General features: G+C 40.1%; 1 protein-coding gene across 1 annotated transcript in view; it reads left to right on the top strand.

Moving 5' to 3' along the window:
- LOC121869853 overlaps positions 1–17944 on the top strand; it is a 76503-nt gene extending 58559 nt beyond the window's left edge. The window contains exons 4-7 of the mRNA XM_042371420.1: positions 9322–9476; positions 11167–11244; positions 17135–17267; positions 17883–17944. Coding sequence (XP_042227354.1) covers positions 9322–9476; positions 11167–11244; positions 17135–17267; positions 17883–17944 — 428 coding nt within the window. The remainder of the gene's footprint in view (positions 1–9321; positions 9477–11166; positions 11245–17134; positions 17268–17882) is intronic.
- The last annotated feature ends 2363 nt before the right edge of the window (positions 17945–20307 follow it).

The raw sequence follows: 20307 nt of genomic DNA, 5'->3' as shown, positions 1-20307 counted from the left end.
AGTAATAATATTATTAAGTCAATATTATATATTTTGATTTGATTATCACAACTATGGGATGTGATTTCCCCAAATTCAGTGCATCAGAATCGTTCCTCTCACATACCTTCACCTAACTCTTCCAAGCTTAAGATTCCTTCTAACACACTGAACTGTGCACCTCTCAGAGTTTTGCAATCCCAATCACTCTCCGCAAAGACACTACACCTGTGGCCCATTAGGCTTCTGAGTACGGCCCACGTGACATTACTGTACAGGAAGAGTTATCTAGTTTGAGGGATTTATACTGATATTTAAATGATCCTTTGATAATTTTGATTAATTTACTGTAGTTCCTTTATATAATTAAATTCAAACGTAGAGTGAGAGTATTATTTTGTTTTTTAATTTGGTGGTACTGCTTGATACGCTTCTGACTTCTCTCTAAACGCTCTTGACTGTGTGCTGGAACCAGTGGTCGTGGGAGGTTGTGCTTATACCTATGATATATTGCAAGGTGAGCACCCCCACCCTCCTTCACCATCATCTCTAGGTGCTAAGCATTAGGGAAGTGTTGTATTTAGTGACTGCTTCTTTTGTTTGTCTTCTTGCTTGTCCGGGGAATATCGCAGGCTGTTTTTAAGCTGAAAAGTTGAAATTTAGAGCAAGCGTTGTTTTTTAGACGAACTGCAGCCCCCGTTCCTCAGCTCATCTCCAGGTGTTTACTTTACACAGAGAGTTAAATCTCTTATAATTTTTAATTGCTGATGACTAATATAATTACTAAACTAGCACACGTGCTTAATTAAGATATGTTCCAACCTTCTGGTTACCGGAGGTTTCCCTAAGCTGAGTAAAGTTGTTAAGCAGTAGCCAGAATAAAAGGATAAAGGGTGGAGAAGGCAGTATAAGGGTTAAATACCTTAGCTATTAAAGAACAGAAGAACTTTACAATATCAACGCCCTGTATTACAGTATATGTATTTAGGCTTATGCGTGGGGTAATGATCAGTGTCCGTACCCGATGTCAATTTGAGGCCCACTGAGATGAGGGAGTCACACATACGGTTCACTGAGATGAAGGAGGGTCACTTCCCTTGGCTGCTCATCACTGCACAACACCCTCCTCGTAGAGACATGTTATCAGCGGCCACACCCTCACCCTCCAGTTCCAGCTCTGCTCCTGTCTGCCTCATCCTCACGATCGTTACCCCTCACCTGTTCCATCCATAAAAATGTTGAACAACCATGTGGACACGATACACACACTTGCCTCACTCTCCTCAAAGCTCTCTCTTAGTCTTCCACTTACTCCCACACGAGCCTTACTGCTCTTATAAGATGCCTTCACCGCACCAAGCAGCTTTAATCCTTTGCCATAAATCCTCATCACCTCCCACGGTGTCTCTTGGCCCACCTTCTCATATGCTTCCCCAGATTCATAAACTTTGCACATAGTTTCATATTTTTTTTTTGCAATGTATCTTTGCGAGCTTGTCCATCGTAAATATTTGATCTATATATTCCCTACCTTTTCTAAATCCTTCCCATTCCTCACGTATTTTTTATTCTTTGAATTTTTATCACACTTTTCATTATTACACTACGTCATACCTTCCCAAGTATCTACAATGAGATACACTACGTCATACCTTCCCAAGTATCTACAATGAGATACACTACGTCATACCTTCCCAAGTATCTACAATGAGATACACTACGTCATACCTTCCCAAGTATCTACAATGAGATTATTCTTCAATAGTTTTGCAGTTTTCCTTATTTCCTCTCCCTTTAATCTTGTTTCCCACCTGATATTCTCTTCCTCATCTAAAACTATACTTCATACAGCCCCAAAGTTTTGGGATATAACACACAGATGGGCGAGGAAGGTGGTTGTTGGAGGGAGAAGGATTAAGGAATGATGGGGTAATGGAGGCAGTGGGTGGGAGGGGTGCCTGGCGGTGGTGGTGACAGACGTTGGGGAGGGGAAGAATTCTGTCTGCCACCGTGTGTGTATTATCGTGTTTATATTGGGGAAGAGAAGAGACGTGTTTTTTGTACATTCTGTATTTGAATGTGTCTGTTGTTGACCTGTTAACTATGAGAGAAGGTAGATGGTTCAACTTTCTTAAACTTTTGAGAGGATTTTGTGTGCTCTGTATTTTCTTAGATTAGTTTTTTTTAAATCTGGGTATCATTGTAGGTTCCACAGTTCTCCCGTGTGGTCTTATAAGTCTTATTGCTAATGGTGTTTATGTGTGGTGGACAGTAATGGAGGCGTCTTGTGAGGAGCTCTAGTGTTCTGATAGCTTTTACTGCTGTGTTGTTCGTTTTACTTTACTGAGCAGAGTTACTGGTATTGTACATCGAGGTAAGTGTCTGTGTTGATTCGAGCTTATGTTTCTGGAGTGTGTGATATATATATATATATATATATATATATATATATATATATATATATATATATATATATATATATATATATATATATATATATATATATATATATATATATATATATATATATATATGAAATTTTACAAAATTTAGGAAGGTACTGTCCATTTTAAGGACACCGGGCGTGTTCGTGATAATGGGGTTAATGTGAACTTGGGGTAAGATAACGGCGTTGCAGGAAAACGTAAAACGATAAAGAAATTTAAAAAATATATTTCTTTATCTACAATGATGTTACGATTTCATGAGAGAAAATGCAATACCGTGTAGTGATTTTGATATTATAATACAAGAGAAACATATAATTGTAGCTATTCCTATTATCATAACCTGACAAAGACTGACTTCGTCTGTTTACACTCTGAATTCAGGGTGTCTGTAAATTCCCTAACTAAAGAGAAATGCATTAATTGGTGCTTGGGGTTCACAGCACTGTGGGGGAATACCGACGGCACTCCTGTTAGGATCTATGTTAACATTTCGACAATTATGATTTTGCTGTAAGAAATAAATATGTTTATCTACCTTGTTAATATTTCCAAAGTATTTCCATTTTAGACAGAGAATTTTCGAACTTTATATAAACAAAATGACAGAAGTGAAAACAAAGGACCTTTATAGTTATTATAGCACTGAACAATACTTGTGTTCCACCATCCCCTGCCATCACCAGGCGCCAGTGCTATTTAGAACCAACATTATTTATATATGTATAAGATAAACCTATGTATTAAGCTAATCTTAAAAGAAAACGTCCTCAATCATGCCTTTCATTCTAAAATTGTTTTATTTTCAGTATGTAATAAGAATTAACAAACTGTGGGCAGTACAAGTTACAGTACCCACTTGGAACTTTACGAGAGACAGCGAACTCACGCACCAACACCTTTATCTAGTTACTGTATGTATAAGGCTTTGTATATTTTTGTGCGATACTTATTTTTGCATAGATTTATTCTTTTTGCGAAAACTTTATCTTACTTTTATATAGGGGGGGGGGGTTATTGTAGATGATCATAATGGTTATTGTACAGACGCTCCAATAAGTATCTTTACGATTTTGTGAGACAATATGACACAACAGGCGAAGGATTTTGATAATGTTACCGAGACAACAGGACTTGTGTTCATTATGAGGTTCATCCGACCCTCCATATAGATACCTTTTGGAGCGAGTGCTACATGGATAGCGTCATTCCTTACCTAATCTAAATTTATTTTACTTAGTTTATTAATGGTATGATAGTAAGCTATATTTTTAGGAAACATGGTAAAGTTTATTGAGATCCCATTCAGTTATCACTGTTAGGCAAAAATGTTAGTTGGGTTTAAAGGCTTGATTGAACGACAATATCTGCTAACTGTGACACACACACACAAGACACACACACACACACACACACGCTTTTTTAAATTTAAATCTGTATAAATACTTTGGACTGGAAAACAAACGAATAGCCAACCACTCCAACAATAACTATTCTTATCAATACTAATAACGGCCTGCAGTACCCAACTGACCTGTCTTTCCTACAGTAACACAACACCAAATATCGCCCACACGTCCCTCTGTAAACAAAAGGGCAAACATGATAGAACGGAGGCAGTACTAAAAGAAATGTTTCTCAGAGTGTGAGTTACTCTCTAGCGACAGAGAAGGGAGACGATAGAGGAAGAATAAGAGTGGATGAGGAAACGATTCTTGATGTCAGGGAAAGACTTCAAGCTTGACTTATCAAGCAATTATAGACGGTGGTAGATGCGCCTCCTTGATTGGTCGTCCTCTGGTGCTGTTTGGGTTCGCCCCTCTGATGGGATTAGTGCGCGAAGATGCAATTTCGAGGAAGTTGGGGACATGTTTTTTTTTTCCATAATAAGCTGTCAGTCCAAGAAATGAGCCGACTTCCTTCCTCATCTTTGGGCTTTTGCTCTTGACTTTTTCAAATTTTCATATCTATTTTGACGTTTTTATATCCAGCCAGAAGCCCAGGATAATCCTTTTTTTTTTTTACCCAATAAAGAGATTTTGGTGATATTACTGTAGAGTCAGCCCGTCTGATCTTTATGACAAGAATAAGTATCTTGCATATTTATTTGTTTATCTTATCCTATATTTTGTTGAGATCGTGTATATATATATAAATATATTTTTTTTTCATGGAGTGGTTGGGTGTACAGTAGTTCCTGAGATGACAGTCAAACCACTTCTTGGGTTGATGGGGCCAGCGAGCAGCGAGGGTGATAGCGTGTGTCTGCCTTCAGCTCATATCTCTGCCTGATAAAGTATAGCTTGGTTACTTGTAGGAAATAGTTTCTGTAATTTACACTTATTTCGACCATACTATCACATCTACCGACTCGCAAAATGCTTTTAACGATTCAGTGACTCCTGTCTCCAGCCTCTTCACTTTCACTCTATTTTGTCTCTCTTGTTTAGTCGATACTTTTTATCTATGTGGGACACGTCTCGTAATTTCAGTATATATATATATATATATATATATATATATATATATATATATATATATATATATATATATATATATATATATATATATATATATCCTTTATTTTATTTGTATTAGTAAACTCGAGATGGAACTCAATTCCAACTTGGAGACTCTCGTTTTGTGAGGACTTTACTTACCATTATCTCTCTGTGCGTCTCCTCCGTTACTCCTATCTCTCTGGTCGAGTTTCGACACCACTCCCTCCTCCACCTCGCCATCACGCTCCCATCTTTATTACTTGCTCGCCGCCTCGCCCACATTAATCTGGCGAAGCAGGCGTCTCTTCCTTTTAACAACTCAATAAATTATTAATCCCAAATTCAACGTTATTATCTAAGTTCACTCAGTAAGCAACTCCACGTCGTTGTTTGTTAGTGAGTGTGAACCTTGTGAGCACCGCGGGAGGAAGAGATGACCTTGTTATCTGAAACTCGTCTCCACGACGATTCCTGGATCATTCAGATTTGACTTACTGATCACATAAGAGATCATTTGCATGTTAAGTCACGACACCAGCTGAGTGGGCTTACAGTTACCACGGAGATGGTGAGATAGGATAAGGATATCAACCCCTCTGTTACCTGGATAATTGTCAGCCAGCTGGAGGTAAAAAGTTACACTCCAGGTCTTCAAGCCTTATAATAATCAAGCACGGTCTTCTAAGTGGATATTCTAACCCATAATTCCTAGATTGCAAATCCATTATCACAATCAGTATTTCCGTTCACCTTCCATTAAACAAAGTAACTTTTACTTCCTTAATATAACTTCGATCATACCGTCTTTGAGCTTGGTGTAGACTAAGGCTGCCATTCTACACGTTTCCTTTAATTTATTCCTTAAGTTTGACTCTTAAGGATCGATATTCTCGGCTGCCAGTGTCTAACTCTCGATTCATAAATTTCAAAACTTTCATCGGCCCCTTCACTCCTCTCGCTGGCTGCTCGTAAGAAGCTTCACGGGGAAAACGGGGCAAGAATATCGGACTTTACGTAATGATCGGGAGGCAGGAAGAACTAAGCAGCAGATCGTCCCACAATTCTTGGAACTCTCACCACACCACCCCCCCCCTCCCCTCTCTCTTACTGTCACTCTGTTGATACTCTCATAATTGAATTTTACTTACTGCCATCACTCCTAGTATCAAATCATCAGTTGTATTATGCACACATTGCTTATCAAGATTTTTTCCCTGAAATTCAATCTTACAATTTTCTATGAACACTTTAGTAACTGCCAGGTGTGACACAACTGCATTTAGAAACATACAGTAGTAGCGTCCTTCACTGATCTACTGGTCCCTAACACAACCATGAGACAGAGTCATCCTTTGCTGCCTCACATTGCTTGTCCGTTTCAATGTTGACAGATTCTTGTTATGGTCCTCCCATGCGCCTTCTGATCTCCTAGGGACCTTTTCTCAACGTTGACGTATTAACACAGCGCTATTTGGTTATTTTCTTATAATTCAGTTCTTGTAGTTGTTTGATTACCAAATTTCTGACTAAAGTTTCTATTCTGGGTCAAACTTGATGTGTCTTTCAGTTTATATCTCTTTAATGTTTAATATGTGTTTGTTTTATCAGGGGACTAAAAACTCTCCACTTGACCTGATACAGTCAACAAGGACTCATCGTTGTTATTCATTGTCTTCCTTCCACTCTTGATATCAGTTAAGGGTTAGGAGTGGTCTTCTAACTTAAACTATATTCTCTTTACAAATTCTTTTTCGTACTCCATCGTTTATTTAGTCTCTTTCTCTCTCTCTCTCTCTTATGGCTTTGTCTCCTCCTTTCTTCATCCCACAGCTTTTGTTTTTCTTTTCTTTTCACCTTTGTTTTCCCCCTTTAAAAAGTCTCTTTCTACCCTCAACCCTATCCCCTAACCTCTCGCCACACACACACACACACACACACACTGAGTTTCGTCTAAGTCCACTTCTGAAAATTCATGACCAAAATTTACAACGCTATTAAATTGTCCTTCTAATATAGTAGTTCCCCAGTCGCCAGTGAAATACTGACGTCACCATTTTTTATAACCCCCTAAAAGACCTGCCAGACAGTCCGCCGTGTTTTCATTCCTTAAGATCATAGTTTGGGAATATCTTTTTAAAAAATCGTTTGTTATTTTATGCTTGAAGAACAAATAAGGATGAACAAATATAATATAAATAGACGTACAAATGTTTCATATAAGTTAGTATTGGCTTATCAAAGGCTCTTTTTTGTGTGTAATTCTTGTTGATGCTACAATTCCAGTTTTTGAGAAATCCTATTAAAATTCCTGTTGGATGTAGAAGAAACATATTATACTTTGTAGAGCGACTCAAACATCAGAAGGTCTAATTATGTTTACTTATATTATCAACATACAAAGTTATAGTCCTGTCCATAGCATTAGAACTCTTCAACAGTACTTTACAACTCCTCAAAACTGTCATACAAGTGACCCTTCGGCAACCCACAGCAGACTTTACGCCCTTAGTTTCCTTACATAAAAGTCAGGAAAGTCTGTTATAGAGGTTACGGTAGGTAGCGATAGTTTTGATACTAAACAAAAATAAAATTATCTTTAATAAATCTACAATTTATTCCCTGTCACTTTTGTTTATTGCGCTGAACTTTCGCTTTACTTATAGCTGGAATTTATCGTCAGTCATTTTTTTTTCACAAAGTTCCATCGTTGATTTTGTCTTTTCTGTTCTTTTAAAAAATAATGGAAAATACACATAGAAGCGGAAGATAACTGATTCAGAAATAGATGTGTAGATAATGTGTGTGTGTGTGTGTGTGTGTGGATACTGTCAAGGCTCTCCGCCGACGCTTGTTGTTGTGTTGCTGCAGTAGGATCCGCCCACTGCTAATTCAGTTCTTTTACACAAAATAACATATCCACTTTGCTTGCGTTTGATCTCTCACCCACTCCCTTCGTTGCATGTCTCTCAGTGCTGTACCTGACAACACACCTTTGTTTGTTCCTCAGGGTAGTCTGGAGTTTGTCTCATTTTTAGTTTAATCGTCATATTGCTCAGTCGTAGCCGTGTATACTTGTTACACACTTTTACTCTATACAAAGGCTCACGTTAATTTTGAACATGTCTTAGTTTATCAGTGGCATCCTGGTTGCAATGTGAATCTTAATTTATTTTAGAATATGATTCCAATCCTATTTATTGTTGCTTGTTGAGTTTCCTACAGCAGCGGGTATTTGTAGTCTTGACATCATGAGAGGTCTTCGCTAATATAATTTACAACAACGGTGTATTACGACGCAGGTTAATTTTGTTCCCAATAACTACACCTAAAAAAAATCGTCAACTTTATATGATGTAAATTTATATTGAAATTAATCACTAAATTACAGCTTAAAAATAAATAATCCATTGGAAAACTAGATTAATATCAGCCGCTAGCATGTAATCCTCCATGACAGCTGAATGTTACCTGACACTCATGTTATGTGACACTCATGTTATGTGACACTCCTGTTATGTGACACTCATGCTATGTGACACTCATGTTACCTGACACTCACGTTACTTGACACTCATGTTACCTGACATACATGTTACCTGACACACGTGTTACCTGACTCCCATATTACCTGACACATGTTATCTGACACACATGTTACCTGACACTCATGTTACCTGACACTCCAGGAGGTCACCAGAACGACCAACACACAGTGGCAGCTTGTGCGTGGTCTAGACTTATAAAACAAAGAATATGTATAAGGATTATTGACATTATTCGAGTCTATTGGTCCTTTAAACTGTAAAATATTTCTTATTTTAAAAACTTCAGAAGTTGTATATCTTTCTCCTTCACCGCTTGTAATTGGTGTCACCAGAAAGTCGTTCAAATGTCATCAGGCAAAACGTCTCATGTTGTTTGGTGGTAAATGTTTTCAATTGAGTTTTGAAAAAGTGGTTCGGTGTGTCATGATCTTTTAACGTGTCAGTGTGTCATTAATGTCAGGCGTCACTAGAAGGTTTTTTTCTTCTTCTGCAGTTAATAATGGCTGAGAATAATTACATACTCCAGTGTCTTGTGTGATATCATCCGCTTCTGGGGTGTCACAAGCAGCACGCGGGAATTTTATATTTTTCGGTAAAATTTTGAATATTACTTGAGTACTTCATGATTCTCTTATGCTGTATGAAAATGTATGTCCTTAATATTAAACTTGAAAGCTTCGAGAGTCACTTTTCCACTAGCATTGTTCTTAAATGAAGTTGTATCTGTTGACATCATGGTAAGAGTTATTAACCCTGCTGAAGCCACGTAGTAATAACAGGTGTAGCGGCTGGTGGTGGTGATGACCCTTCTGACCTCCCCACATAATAATGGTTGACATGTTGTTGCAGGGGATGAGAGCGAGGAGAGGGAGCCACAGATCACGTGGGGTCGAGCCAACAGCAACACGGCCTACTTCCACGACCAATCACCTACCAATGTGACGGCCATGGTGGGGCTGAAGGCCTCCCTCCCCTGCCGCGTCCTCAACCTGGACAAGAAGGATGTGAGTTGATGACGCTCCACTCCTTTACACACTCACTGTTACTCACTGTTCTCTATACTGTATACATCCATATAGGAATACACAGTACACCTATAAATTTATAGGGGTAGACATTCGAACACACACACACACACACACACACACACACACACACACACACACACATATATATATGTATACTCTGGATCCAATTAAAGAGAACCTTTAATTATTCCAGCAGCATCTCTTAATTATCTCGGAGTCCGTTAAATAGTACCTAATTACCACGGACCCCTAATTACCTAAGACCCAGTTAAAGAGAACCCTCTAATTACCCTAGACCCCTTAAAGGAAAACTTCCTAATTACCTCCTAATTATCCCCAACCCTGTTAAAGATAACCCCAATTACCTCAGACCCCGTTAAAGAGAGCATTTTAATTACCCCAGACCCCGTTAAAGAAAACCTCCAAATTACCTCCTAATTATCCCGGACCCGGTCCAAAACCCTTAGTTATATCGGACCCGTTAAGAGAACCACCTAATTATTCACGCGGAAAGGCGACTCAAACATCGTTGTACAAAAATGTTCTTCATATCTTTTATATTTTCCTATGAGAGATATTTTATATGAGTGAGATAAGTAATACAGAAGTACACACAGAACCCTTCTAATTTAGCTCCCAGGTGCCCGTACAGATGGCGGTATAGATAAATATTGCAACATCTCTATGATTTTGTGTAGGCAGCGATAAATTCAAGCTGTCTCTGTTAGTCTCACTTCTTATAGTGAGTCTCTTTCGTACATTGATGACGCCACAGTGTTGCTAGTGTACAAATATATATATATATATATATATATATATATATATATATATATATATATATATATATATATATATATATATATATATATATATATATATATATCAGTAACTTAAGGTAATATACGAATATGGAATTTTTCATTAAATACCTGTAGCTTATGATATAATTATTCGGAAGTTCCTCTTTAATTATAAGTAACTTCAGCAATTACTGTATAACAGAAGTCCTCATAAATTTCCTTAAGAGTTGAGTAACAGTTCAGGGTTTCTCATTTGAATCAGTTAAAAATGACTAGATAATTACATTCAACTTTAGCTATTATATAAAATGAAAAATGTCTTATGATATCGAGTTATAATTATTTACGTGTTACTTGAGGTAAGACTTGAGGTAATATTTGAGGTAATACTTGAGGTAATACTGAGGTTTATACTTGAGGTAATACTTAAGGCTTATGCTTGAGATAATACTTGAGTTTATACCTGAGGTAATACTTAGGTTATACTTGAGGTAATACTTGAGGTAATACTTGAGGATTATACTTGAGATAATACTTTAGGTTTATACTTGAGGTAATACTTGAGGTTTATACTTGAGGTAATACTTGAGGTAATACTTGAGGTTTATACTTGAGGTAATACTTGAGGTAATACTTGAGGTAAAATTTGAGGTTAGTATTTGAGGGCAATATTTGAGGTACTTGAGGTAATATTTGAGGGAATATTTGAGGTTAGTATTTGAGGGTAATATTTGAGGTACTTGAGGTAATATTTGAGGGTAATACTTGAGGTAATATTTGAGGGTAATACTTGAGGTAATATTTGAGGGTAATACTTGAGGTAATACTTGAGGGTAATACCTGAGGTTTATTGTTTCTTCCACCAGGTGTCGTGGATCAGACAGCGAGACCTTCACATACTAACTGTAGGGCTGTCTACCTACACCAGTGACGACCGCTTCAAGGTAGGGCGCTCCTCCTCCTCCTCCTCCTCCTCCTCATCATCATCATCATCATCATCATCATCATCATCATCCCTCCCACTCCTCTTCCTATCCACCATTCCGTTTCCTCATCAACACTTCTCTACTTTTACAACACAGCTCATCTTCTCCCCCGCCCCCCCCGTCTCTCTCTCTCTCTCTCTCTCTCTTCCCCCGTCTGTATGTATGTATGTTGAACAATCTCTCGAAAAATTTACGTTCTACTAGAGAATAATGTAAAGAATAATTTTAGTCTTGATATATGTGTGTGTGTGTGTGTGTGTGTATGTGTGTGTGTGTGTGTGTGTGTGTGTGTGTGTGTGTGTGTGTGTGTGTGTGTGTATGTGTGTGTGTGTGTGTGTGTGTGTGTGTGTGTGTGTGTGTGTGTGTGTGTGTGTGTGTGTGTGTGTGTGTGTGTGTGTGTGTGTGTGTGTGTGTGTGTATGTGTGTGTGTGTGTGTGTGTGTGTGTGTGTGTGTGTGTGTGTGTGTGTGTGTGTGTGTGTGTGTGTGTGTGTATGTGTGTGTGTGTGTGTGTGTGTGTGTGTGTGTGTGTGTGTTCTCGTCAGCTGTAGTGTGGCCTTCTCGTCTCTCTGCTACACCCAACTGTGTTTATGTTAATGAACGTCTTGGTGGGAACCTGACTTTTACTGCCTTGGACCCTGTCTCGTTCCCACTTAGATTACTTTCATCATCTCTTTAAGCCGCCTTAATTCGCTATTAAAACTGGGTCATCCTACTTCATGTCAGTTTCGTCTTCCTTTAGTGTCAAGTTTCATTCTTCCTTAATATCAAGTTCGTCCTCTCTTAATGCCAGTTTCACTCTGTCTTATGCCATACCAGTTTTACTCTACCTTATGCAAGTTTTGGTCTGACTTATGGCAGTTTCACTTTCCCTAAATGCCGGTTTCATCCAATCTAAAACACCAGTGTCGTACTTCCTCAGTGGTCATGTTTCAGTGTACCTTAATGCCAGTTTCATATTGCCGTATAAACGTGGGACATACACCCTGCAAGTTAGTTTCTTTTTGTCTTAAACTTAAGTTAATCCCTCTGAAAGCTAGTTCTTTTGTTCTTTAATGCTAGTTTTATGCTCCTATCACCAGATTTATTGTCCCTTATAGTTCCTTGAATCCTGGGTTTTTCTCTTACTGTCAGTTTCATCTTCCCTAAATGCCAGTTTTATCCACAAATAAGCCCGGTTTCATCTAATTTTAAAGTCAATTTCATCTGCTTTAAAATGTGTTTCATTCACATTCTAAACCAGTTTCATCATGCCTAAAGACAGTTAAATCCTTCTTTAAAACTGGTTTCTGTTTCCCTTAAAGCCAATTTTCTTTTCGTTTGTATTTGAAACCATCCTCCTAAAGCAGGTTTTATCCCCTTAAGGCCAGTATCATCGTCCCATAAAGCTATTTTGTATTTTTTCCTCGAGTGTCCGGCTGTACCCAACATTTTTTAGGTAATCGTATTCCGGTTGGTCTAATTTTTTTGTTGTTCTTGCTTTTTTTCCCGTTTTTCCCTGTTCCTTTACTTTATTTTAGTATTCCTTTTTATGCCATCTGCTACACATGTTAGTTATGATGTCTTGGTTATGTTTATGTGTGTTCATCTGCAACTGACTCCCTCCTGTTAGTGTTAGTTGGCCTCATGGGTAATAGAGCAATACTGGAGCCATTTGTCCTCCAGGTCTATATTGTATCTTAAGTGAGTCAGACGAGTTTACATATAAGTTTTCACGCTTCTATTTTGAGAGGAAGCTTAGCTTCCAAGGGTTAGAGAATTCGAGCCTTGGGTGGCTTAGTGTCGGATATATGTTGATGGTTATTATTCTTTCTGATACGTTGGTCGACTGAGGCGGTGTAGAGAGGACACTGGTACAGACAGACACGTTACCTCTGGGTTCTGATTCTTTTGAGGCGTGAGCCACGTCTTAGGATTTCTGGAGGTCCTCATGTTACAACATACAAAGGCAGGCCGTGAATACAAATTATACATTTAGGTGACAACATCACACGATACAACTGTGTTTATATATTCTATGGCCCGAGTTAGGATAATATTCATATATGTCTTACAAAATCTTTATACAAAAGATGGCTTCAGTATTTACAGGTAATGGAACCTTTTATCAGATTATTTGAGGCTGTGACGTAATTAAAGGAAAATAACAGACAAACAATGATGTGGGATGGAATAAAAATTAGTCCGTGTTACACAGTGCGTTTGAAATAGATATTTTAATGAGATTATAAAATGGTAGGATTATAATAGAGATAAGGGTTACGAGATCATTTTCTAAGTGGCAAAAACTGACACTTCTAAAATATGAGAAAAATATACTGTAGTTCTAGCTGATAGATTTGAAGACTGATCTAATTTCTTGAGGAATGGCATTGAAAGTTAAGAGTATATTGTGTATCAGAGCCTTGTGATACAAGAGTTTCTTATGTCAGGTGTAGTTGTATTTTAAACTTTACTGTAGTGCTGTCAAAATGACTTTGGCTGTAATGCATGTCTTCAAGTCTGGCTTTATTTTCGTATAGTATTTGCCTTATAGAAGAAATGTTCTACTTATCTAGTTTTATCATAAAATATATAAACATTTCAGTTTTCAAAACACTAAGTTTTCGTGAAATTCTGCAAAAATTGTTGCTGAACGTTCAAAATATTACCAGATTATCGTTTCCCGGGAAGTAGGCCGCTACCTCTGTGAGCTTACGCTCGCTCCACAGAATAAAAACAAGCCATCACCAAACTATGGCTAATTCTAGCGGAAGCGGTCCATTAAACCATGCCAAACTTTAGCTGTTCCTGCTAAAATCAGACATAGTTCAGTGATGGTCTGTCTTCATTCACCAAGGCTTGTTGTAGGCGTGCCTAGGCTGTAGGATGCATACCGATGGCCTGCGCCAGGTGGTACTATATAAATTCGAACTAAAAAAAATGTTTTATTTTTTATTTTTTTTTTGGGGGGGGGGGTTCTCATTAAAATCGTCATATTCACACAAAACTATATAAACAAATTAAACAATGAGAATTGTGTAAAAATCAAATAGACATCTGAGCTTCTTGTGTGTTAAGTTGTACTAAAAATATAAATGTTCATAATGTAAATAAATTGCATTGTCTAAATATAGACTGCGTGTGGGCTGAGTCTGGTATGTCTGCTATTGATATAAGGGTGTGCGTTCCGGGTTAGTACGAGGCAGGTCTTGGTAGCACCACCACGCAGCATGACGCAGTATATCAGCCGAGTCTACACAAGGGAATGATATATTGAACGACCTACTATTTCTATCACGTGGTTACGAACATGGTAGAGCAAGTCATATGTCTTCGCTCTCTTTGACTGGATATGGAGGGCGTGTTATTTCCAGTTAAGTTCCAGAGTTGTATATACACCGAGATATATATTACTTGAAGTCTGCTTGAATTCGTGATCTGTGAAGACAAATTTGATGCAAGAAAACAAAATATTTATGTTTTTGTAGAAAATTTCGTGATATCTAAAGCTAACTCGAGATTAGGAAGTAGTGGTAGTGAAGTAGACGATAATGCCGTTAGCTTTAAGTCGGAGTTTAAGTTCTTTACATGAAGATTTTCCCTTTTGTTTTATTCACAAAAGAGTCATCGAGTCTGGGCTAAGACAGTTGTCCCGCAATGGAATTGATTATTATTTATAAGTGATCTGATGTTCTGGTGTTTTGTCTGTCTGGCTGCGGCAGGAGATGTCTGCAGATAACCGCCTCTATACAGTAAGATTCTCGCACATTCTGCCAGATCCTTTCATATCTTACACATTTGTCTCTTACTTTATGCCGCAGCCTCGCCCAGCATCCCTGTACACCACACTCAGCACTCTGTAGAGTATCTCGTCATATTTATTCTCCCTCTCGTGAATATCTCTTAAGTCCTCCTCTCCATGCCAGTCACTTCCTGCACAATGCCAGATTTTTCCTTCAGTTCATCATTTCTGGCTCCGTTGACTCTCAAAACCCTAACTTCCATTTCCCGGTACACCCGGCCACCATCTGACTTCCGTACTGCTGCACACCCAGACGTGATGTGGTTCAAATACATTTTCAGCAATCATGTTTGTTGATAAACTGATTTGTCAACAAAGCCTCTAAGCTTTTAGAATGTCAACTGTACTCGATTGTCTCTTCATATTTATTTATATCTGTCATTCAGTTGATCTGCATTGCTAATATCGGAGTTCAGGCTGCACGTTGTTTCCCGTAAATTATATTCAGGCGTTTTCGAGTTAAGTTGAATTTTTTTCTTTATTTATGCCCCAAAAACTGCCACTCACATTAGCTGTGTTTGTGCTTCTACATTATTGTGTTTGTTTACCTCTTGACGGTGGTTCCTGTGTGAATATTCCACCACAGGGGCGCCACATTTATCGTGAAGGTCAGACTGCTCTTGATATTTATATTCTTGTCGTCTTTATGTATAAATTCAGTCCTCACTTTTTTCCTGTGTTTGTCGACTGTTTTTTTTTCACCTCGCCAAAGTGTTGTCGTCGCAGCTGGTGGCGAGGCAATGGCGGACGATGATCGATGTTATGAAGGATACCAGAAACAGGATTACGGAATCATTTTAATTTTTAAGCAGACGACATGAACCAACCAAACCTACCTTACAAACACTACCCTGGGACACTCAACACTTTGAGTACGATGACTTCATACCTTGAGTATTATGACTTAACACTTTGAGTACAGGCTTCATACCGTGAATACGATGACTTCATACCATGAGTTAAATGACTTAACTCTTTAGTACAATGAATTCACATACTGAGTACGATGACTTAATACGTTGAGTACAATGATTTCACACCTTGAGTACGTTGACAGGACTTTCAGCATGATGACTTAACATTTTCATTACAATGACTTCATACCTTCAGTAATGACTTAACACTTTTAGTACAATGATTCATACCTTGAGTACGATGACTTCATGCTTTGAGTACAGTGACTTTAGTACAATGATTCATACCTTGAGTACGATGACTTAAACACTTTGGAGTAAAATGACTTCATACCATGAGTATGATGACTTTATACTTTTAGCGCAATTACTTACACTTTGAGTACAATGACTTCACATCTTAAGTACGATGACTTAAAACTTTCAGTACGATAACCTAACTCATTGAGTATAGTGATGTAATGCTTTGAACAAGATGGCAACCCTTGAGTACAATAAATTAGTCTTGTGTGTATGATAGGAACCCCTTGAGTACGATGGCACTGTACTCAGTGGTTAAGTCATCGTACTTCAAGACGGAAAGTGAAGTCTGTCTGTTTCGTGTCATCTGTTCTTAGAGATGACATAAATATATTAAACAATGTATAATGTGTAGTGCTGATCGTGGACCCCCCTTCGTCCCTCCCTCCATCCCTCCTTCCTTCCCTGCCTCCCCCCATCACTCACTCACCACCTTTTTCTCCCTCCCTCACCACCACCTTCTCTCATTCACTCTCCCTCCTTCACTACTATATCCACCCCTATCTCAATCACCATCTTCTCCTTCTCTCACCACCATCTTTTCTCTCACTCACTACCTTTCTCGCCCACCTTCACCACCATCTTCTCCTTCTCTCACCACCATTTCCTCTTCACTCACCACCATCTCCTCCTCTTCACCACCATCTTGTCCCTCACTCACTACCTTTCTCGCCCACCTTCACCACCATCTTCTCCTTCTCTCACCACCATTTCCTCTTCACTCACCACCATCTTCTCCCTCACTCACCACCTTTTTGTCCCTCCTTCACCACTATCTTCTCCCTCCATCCCTCGCACTACCTCCTCCCTCGCCACTACCTGCAGCCTTCACTGGCCTTGTCTCCGCCACAGGTGTATCATCCAGAGGATAGCGACAAGTGGTACCTGGAGATCAGCTCAGTCACCTTCAGAGACGCCGGGGTGTACGAGTGTCAGGTCTCCACCAGTCCCAAGATCTCCTTGCCCGTCCTCCTGACTGTGGAAGGTAAGCTGGGGTGGTGTAGGAAGGGGGAGGAGGAGGCGAGGGAGAGAGGGGGATGGGTGGTGGAGAAGGAGGGAAAGGGGCAGGGGAGGAGGAGAGGGTAGGTAGTTACTTGTATCTGCACTCCTGACACTATAAAGTAAGTTTAGGTGGTATAGAACGGGGTGGGGAGGGGGGATTTGGTGGGGGCGGGAGTAGGGGAAGTGGAAGGGGGAAAGGGAGTTCCTCGGACCTGTACGCTTGATACTGGGTGGTTAGATCCTTTTCCTTTTTAAATAATATCGAGAGTAGATGTTACCTCAAGACGTTATGGTATCCTCAAGAGAGAATATAGGAGTGAAATCAGCTTATAATATTTTGGGTGAGACGAAGAACAAGGTGAGTCGTTTTAATGAATTTTATAGAAAACTTTTTCCACACAAACATAGTAAGGGAATATATTTAGTTGTGAAGAGTGTTATTGCAAATTTACCTCCACCTTAGCCGTCATCACATCTGTCATACTTCAAATAATTCAGGTAGAAAAAATATTATATCTCCAGGTAAGGGAGACATTTACGTTACGAACTTTTGAGAATCTGGTCTTGGTCCACGAAGAGCCGCTGTAATCCTTTGTAGTTGGCAAGAACCGCGCCAATCTCCCGGGACCCACTGGAACAAAGGTACTATTCTCGAACTGACCACGATAATGTTTCTTTGAACTGTTCACAACCAATAGCAGAATACTTGAGCTGGCTACTGCAGCTAGTCAAAACAAGAAGTTCGTCCTGGAAGTATTACTAGACGGTGATCGTCCGGGAAGAATTGCTGGACGGTGATCGCCCTGGAAGTATTAATCGACGGTGATCGCCCTGGAAGTATTATTAGACGGTGAACGCCCTGGAAGTATTACTAGACGGTGATCGCCCTCGAAGTATTACTAGACGGTGATCGTCTTGGAAGTATTACAAGTCGGTGATCGTCCTGGAAGTATTGCTGGACGGTGATCGCCCTGGAAGTATTACAAGACGGTGTTCGCCCTGGAAGTATTGCTGGACGGTGATCTTCCTGGAAGTATTGCTGGACGGTGATCGCCCTGGAAGAATTACTAGACGGTGATCGTACTGGAAGTATTACTGGACGGTGACCGTCCTGGCAGTGTTGCTGGACGGTGATCGCCCGTAAAGTATTACTAGACGGTGATCGTCCAGGAAGTATTGCTGGACGGTGATCGTCCTGGAAGTATTGCTGAACGGTGATCGCCCTGGAAGAATTACTAGACGGTGATCGTACTGGAAGTATTACTGGACGGTGACCGTCCTGGCAGTGTTGCTGGACGGTGATCGTCCTGGAAGTATTGCTGGACGGTGATCGCCCTTTAAGAATTACTAGACGGTGATCGTCCTGGAAGTATTGCTGGACGGTGATCGCACTGGAAGTATTGCTGGACGGTGATCGCATTGGAAGTATTACTAGACGGTGATCGTCCTGGAAATATTACTGGACGGTGATCGTCCTGAAGTATTACTAGACGGTGATCGTCCGGGAAGTTATTATAAGACGGTGATCGTCCTGGAAGTATTGCTGGACGGTGATCGCCCTGGAAGTATAACTAGATGGTGATCGTCTTGGAAGTATTACTGGACGGTGATCGTCCTGGAAGTATTGCTAGACGGTGATCGTCCTGGAAGTATTATAAGACGGTGATCGTCCTGTAAGTATTGCTGGACGGTGATCGCCCTGGAAGTACTACTAGATGGTGATCGTCTTGGAAGTATTGCCGGAGGGTGATCGCCCTGGAAGTATTACTGGACGGTGATCGTCCTGGAAGTATTGCTGGACGGTGATCGTCCTGGAAGTATTACTAGACGGTGATCGTCCTGGAAGTATTGCTGGACGGTGATCGCCCTGGAAGTATTACTAGACGGTGATCGTCCTGGAAGTATTACTAGACGGTGATCGTCCTGGAAGTATTGCTGGACGGTGATCGCCCTGGAAGTATTCCTAGACGGTGATCGCCCTGGAAGTATTACTAGACGGTGATCGTCCTGGAAGTATTACTGGACAGTGATCGTCCTGGAAGTATTACTAGACGGTGATCGTCCTGGAAGTATTGGACGGTGATCGCCCTGGAAGTATTACTGGACAGTGATCGTCCTGGAAGTATTGCTGGACGGTAATCGTCCTGGAAGTATTGCTGGACGGTGATCGCCCTGGAAGTATTACTAGACGGTGATCGTCCTGGAAGTATTAGAAGACGGTGATCGTCCTGGAAGTATTGCTGGACGGTGATCGCCCTGGAAGTATTACTGGACAGTGATCGTCCTGAAAGTATTGCTGGACGGTGATCGTCCTGGAAGTAATACTAGACGGTGATCGTCCTGGAAGTATTGAAGACGGTGATCGCCTAAAGTATTGCTGGACGGTGATCGCCTGGAAATATTACTGAACGGTGATCGTCCTGGAAGTATTACAAGACGGTGATCGTCCTGGAAATATTACTAAACGGTGATCGCCCTGGAAGTATTACAAGACGGTGTTCGCCCTGGAAGTATTGCTGGACGGTGACCGCCCTGGAAGTATTACAAGACGGTGTTCGCCCTGGAAGTATTGCTGGACGGTGATCGTCCTGGAAGTATTGCTGGACGGTGATCACCCTGGAAGAATTACTAGACGGTGATCGTACTGGAAGTATTATTGGACGGTGACCGTCCTGGCAGTGTTGCTGGACGGTGATCGCCCTGAAAGTATTGCTAGTCGGTGATCGTCCAGGAAGTATTGCTGGACGGTGATCACCCTGGAAGTATTACTAGACGGTGATCGTCCTGAAAGTATTACTGAACGGTGATCGTCCTGGAAGTATTTCTGGACGGTGATCGCCCTGGAAGTATTACTAGACAGCAATCATCCTGGAAGTACTACAAGACGGTGATCGTCCTGGAAGTATTGCTGGACGGTGATCGCCCTGGAAGTTTGCTGGACGGTGATCACCTGGAAGTATAACTAGACGTCCTGGGTATTGCTGGACGGTGATCGCCTGGAAGTATTACTAGACAGCAATCGT

Source organism: Homarus americanus, unplaced genomic scaffold, assembly GCF_018991925.1.
Source record: "Homarus americanus isolate GMGI-L3 unplaced genomic scaffold, GMGI_Hamer_2.0 scaffold37991, whole genome shotgun sequence".
NCBI lineage: Eukaryota > Metazoa > Arthropoda > Malacostraca > Decapoda > Nephropidae > Homarus > Homarus americanus.
Note: the sequence above shows the minus strand (reverse complement) of the source record. Positions and strands in the feature narration are given on the sequence as shown.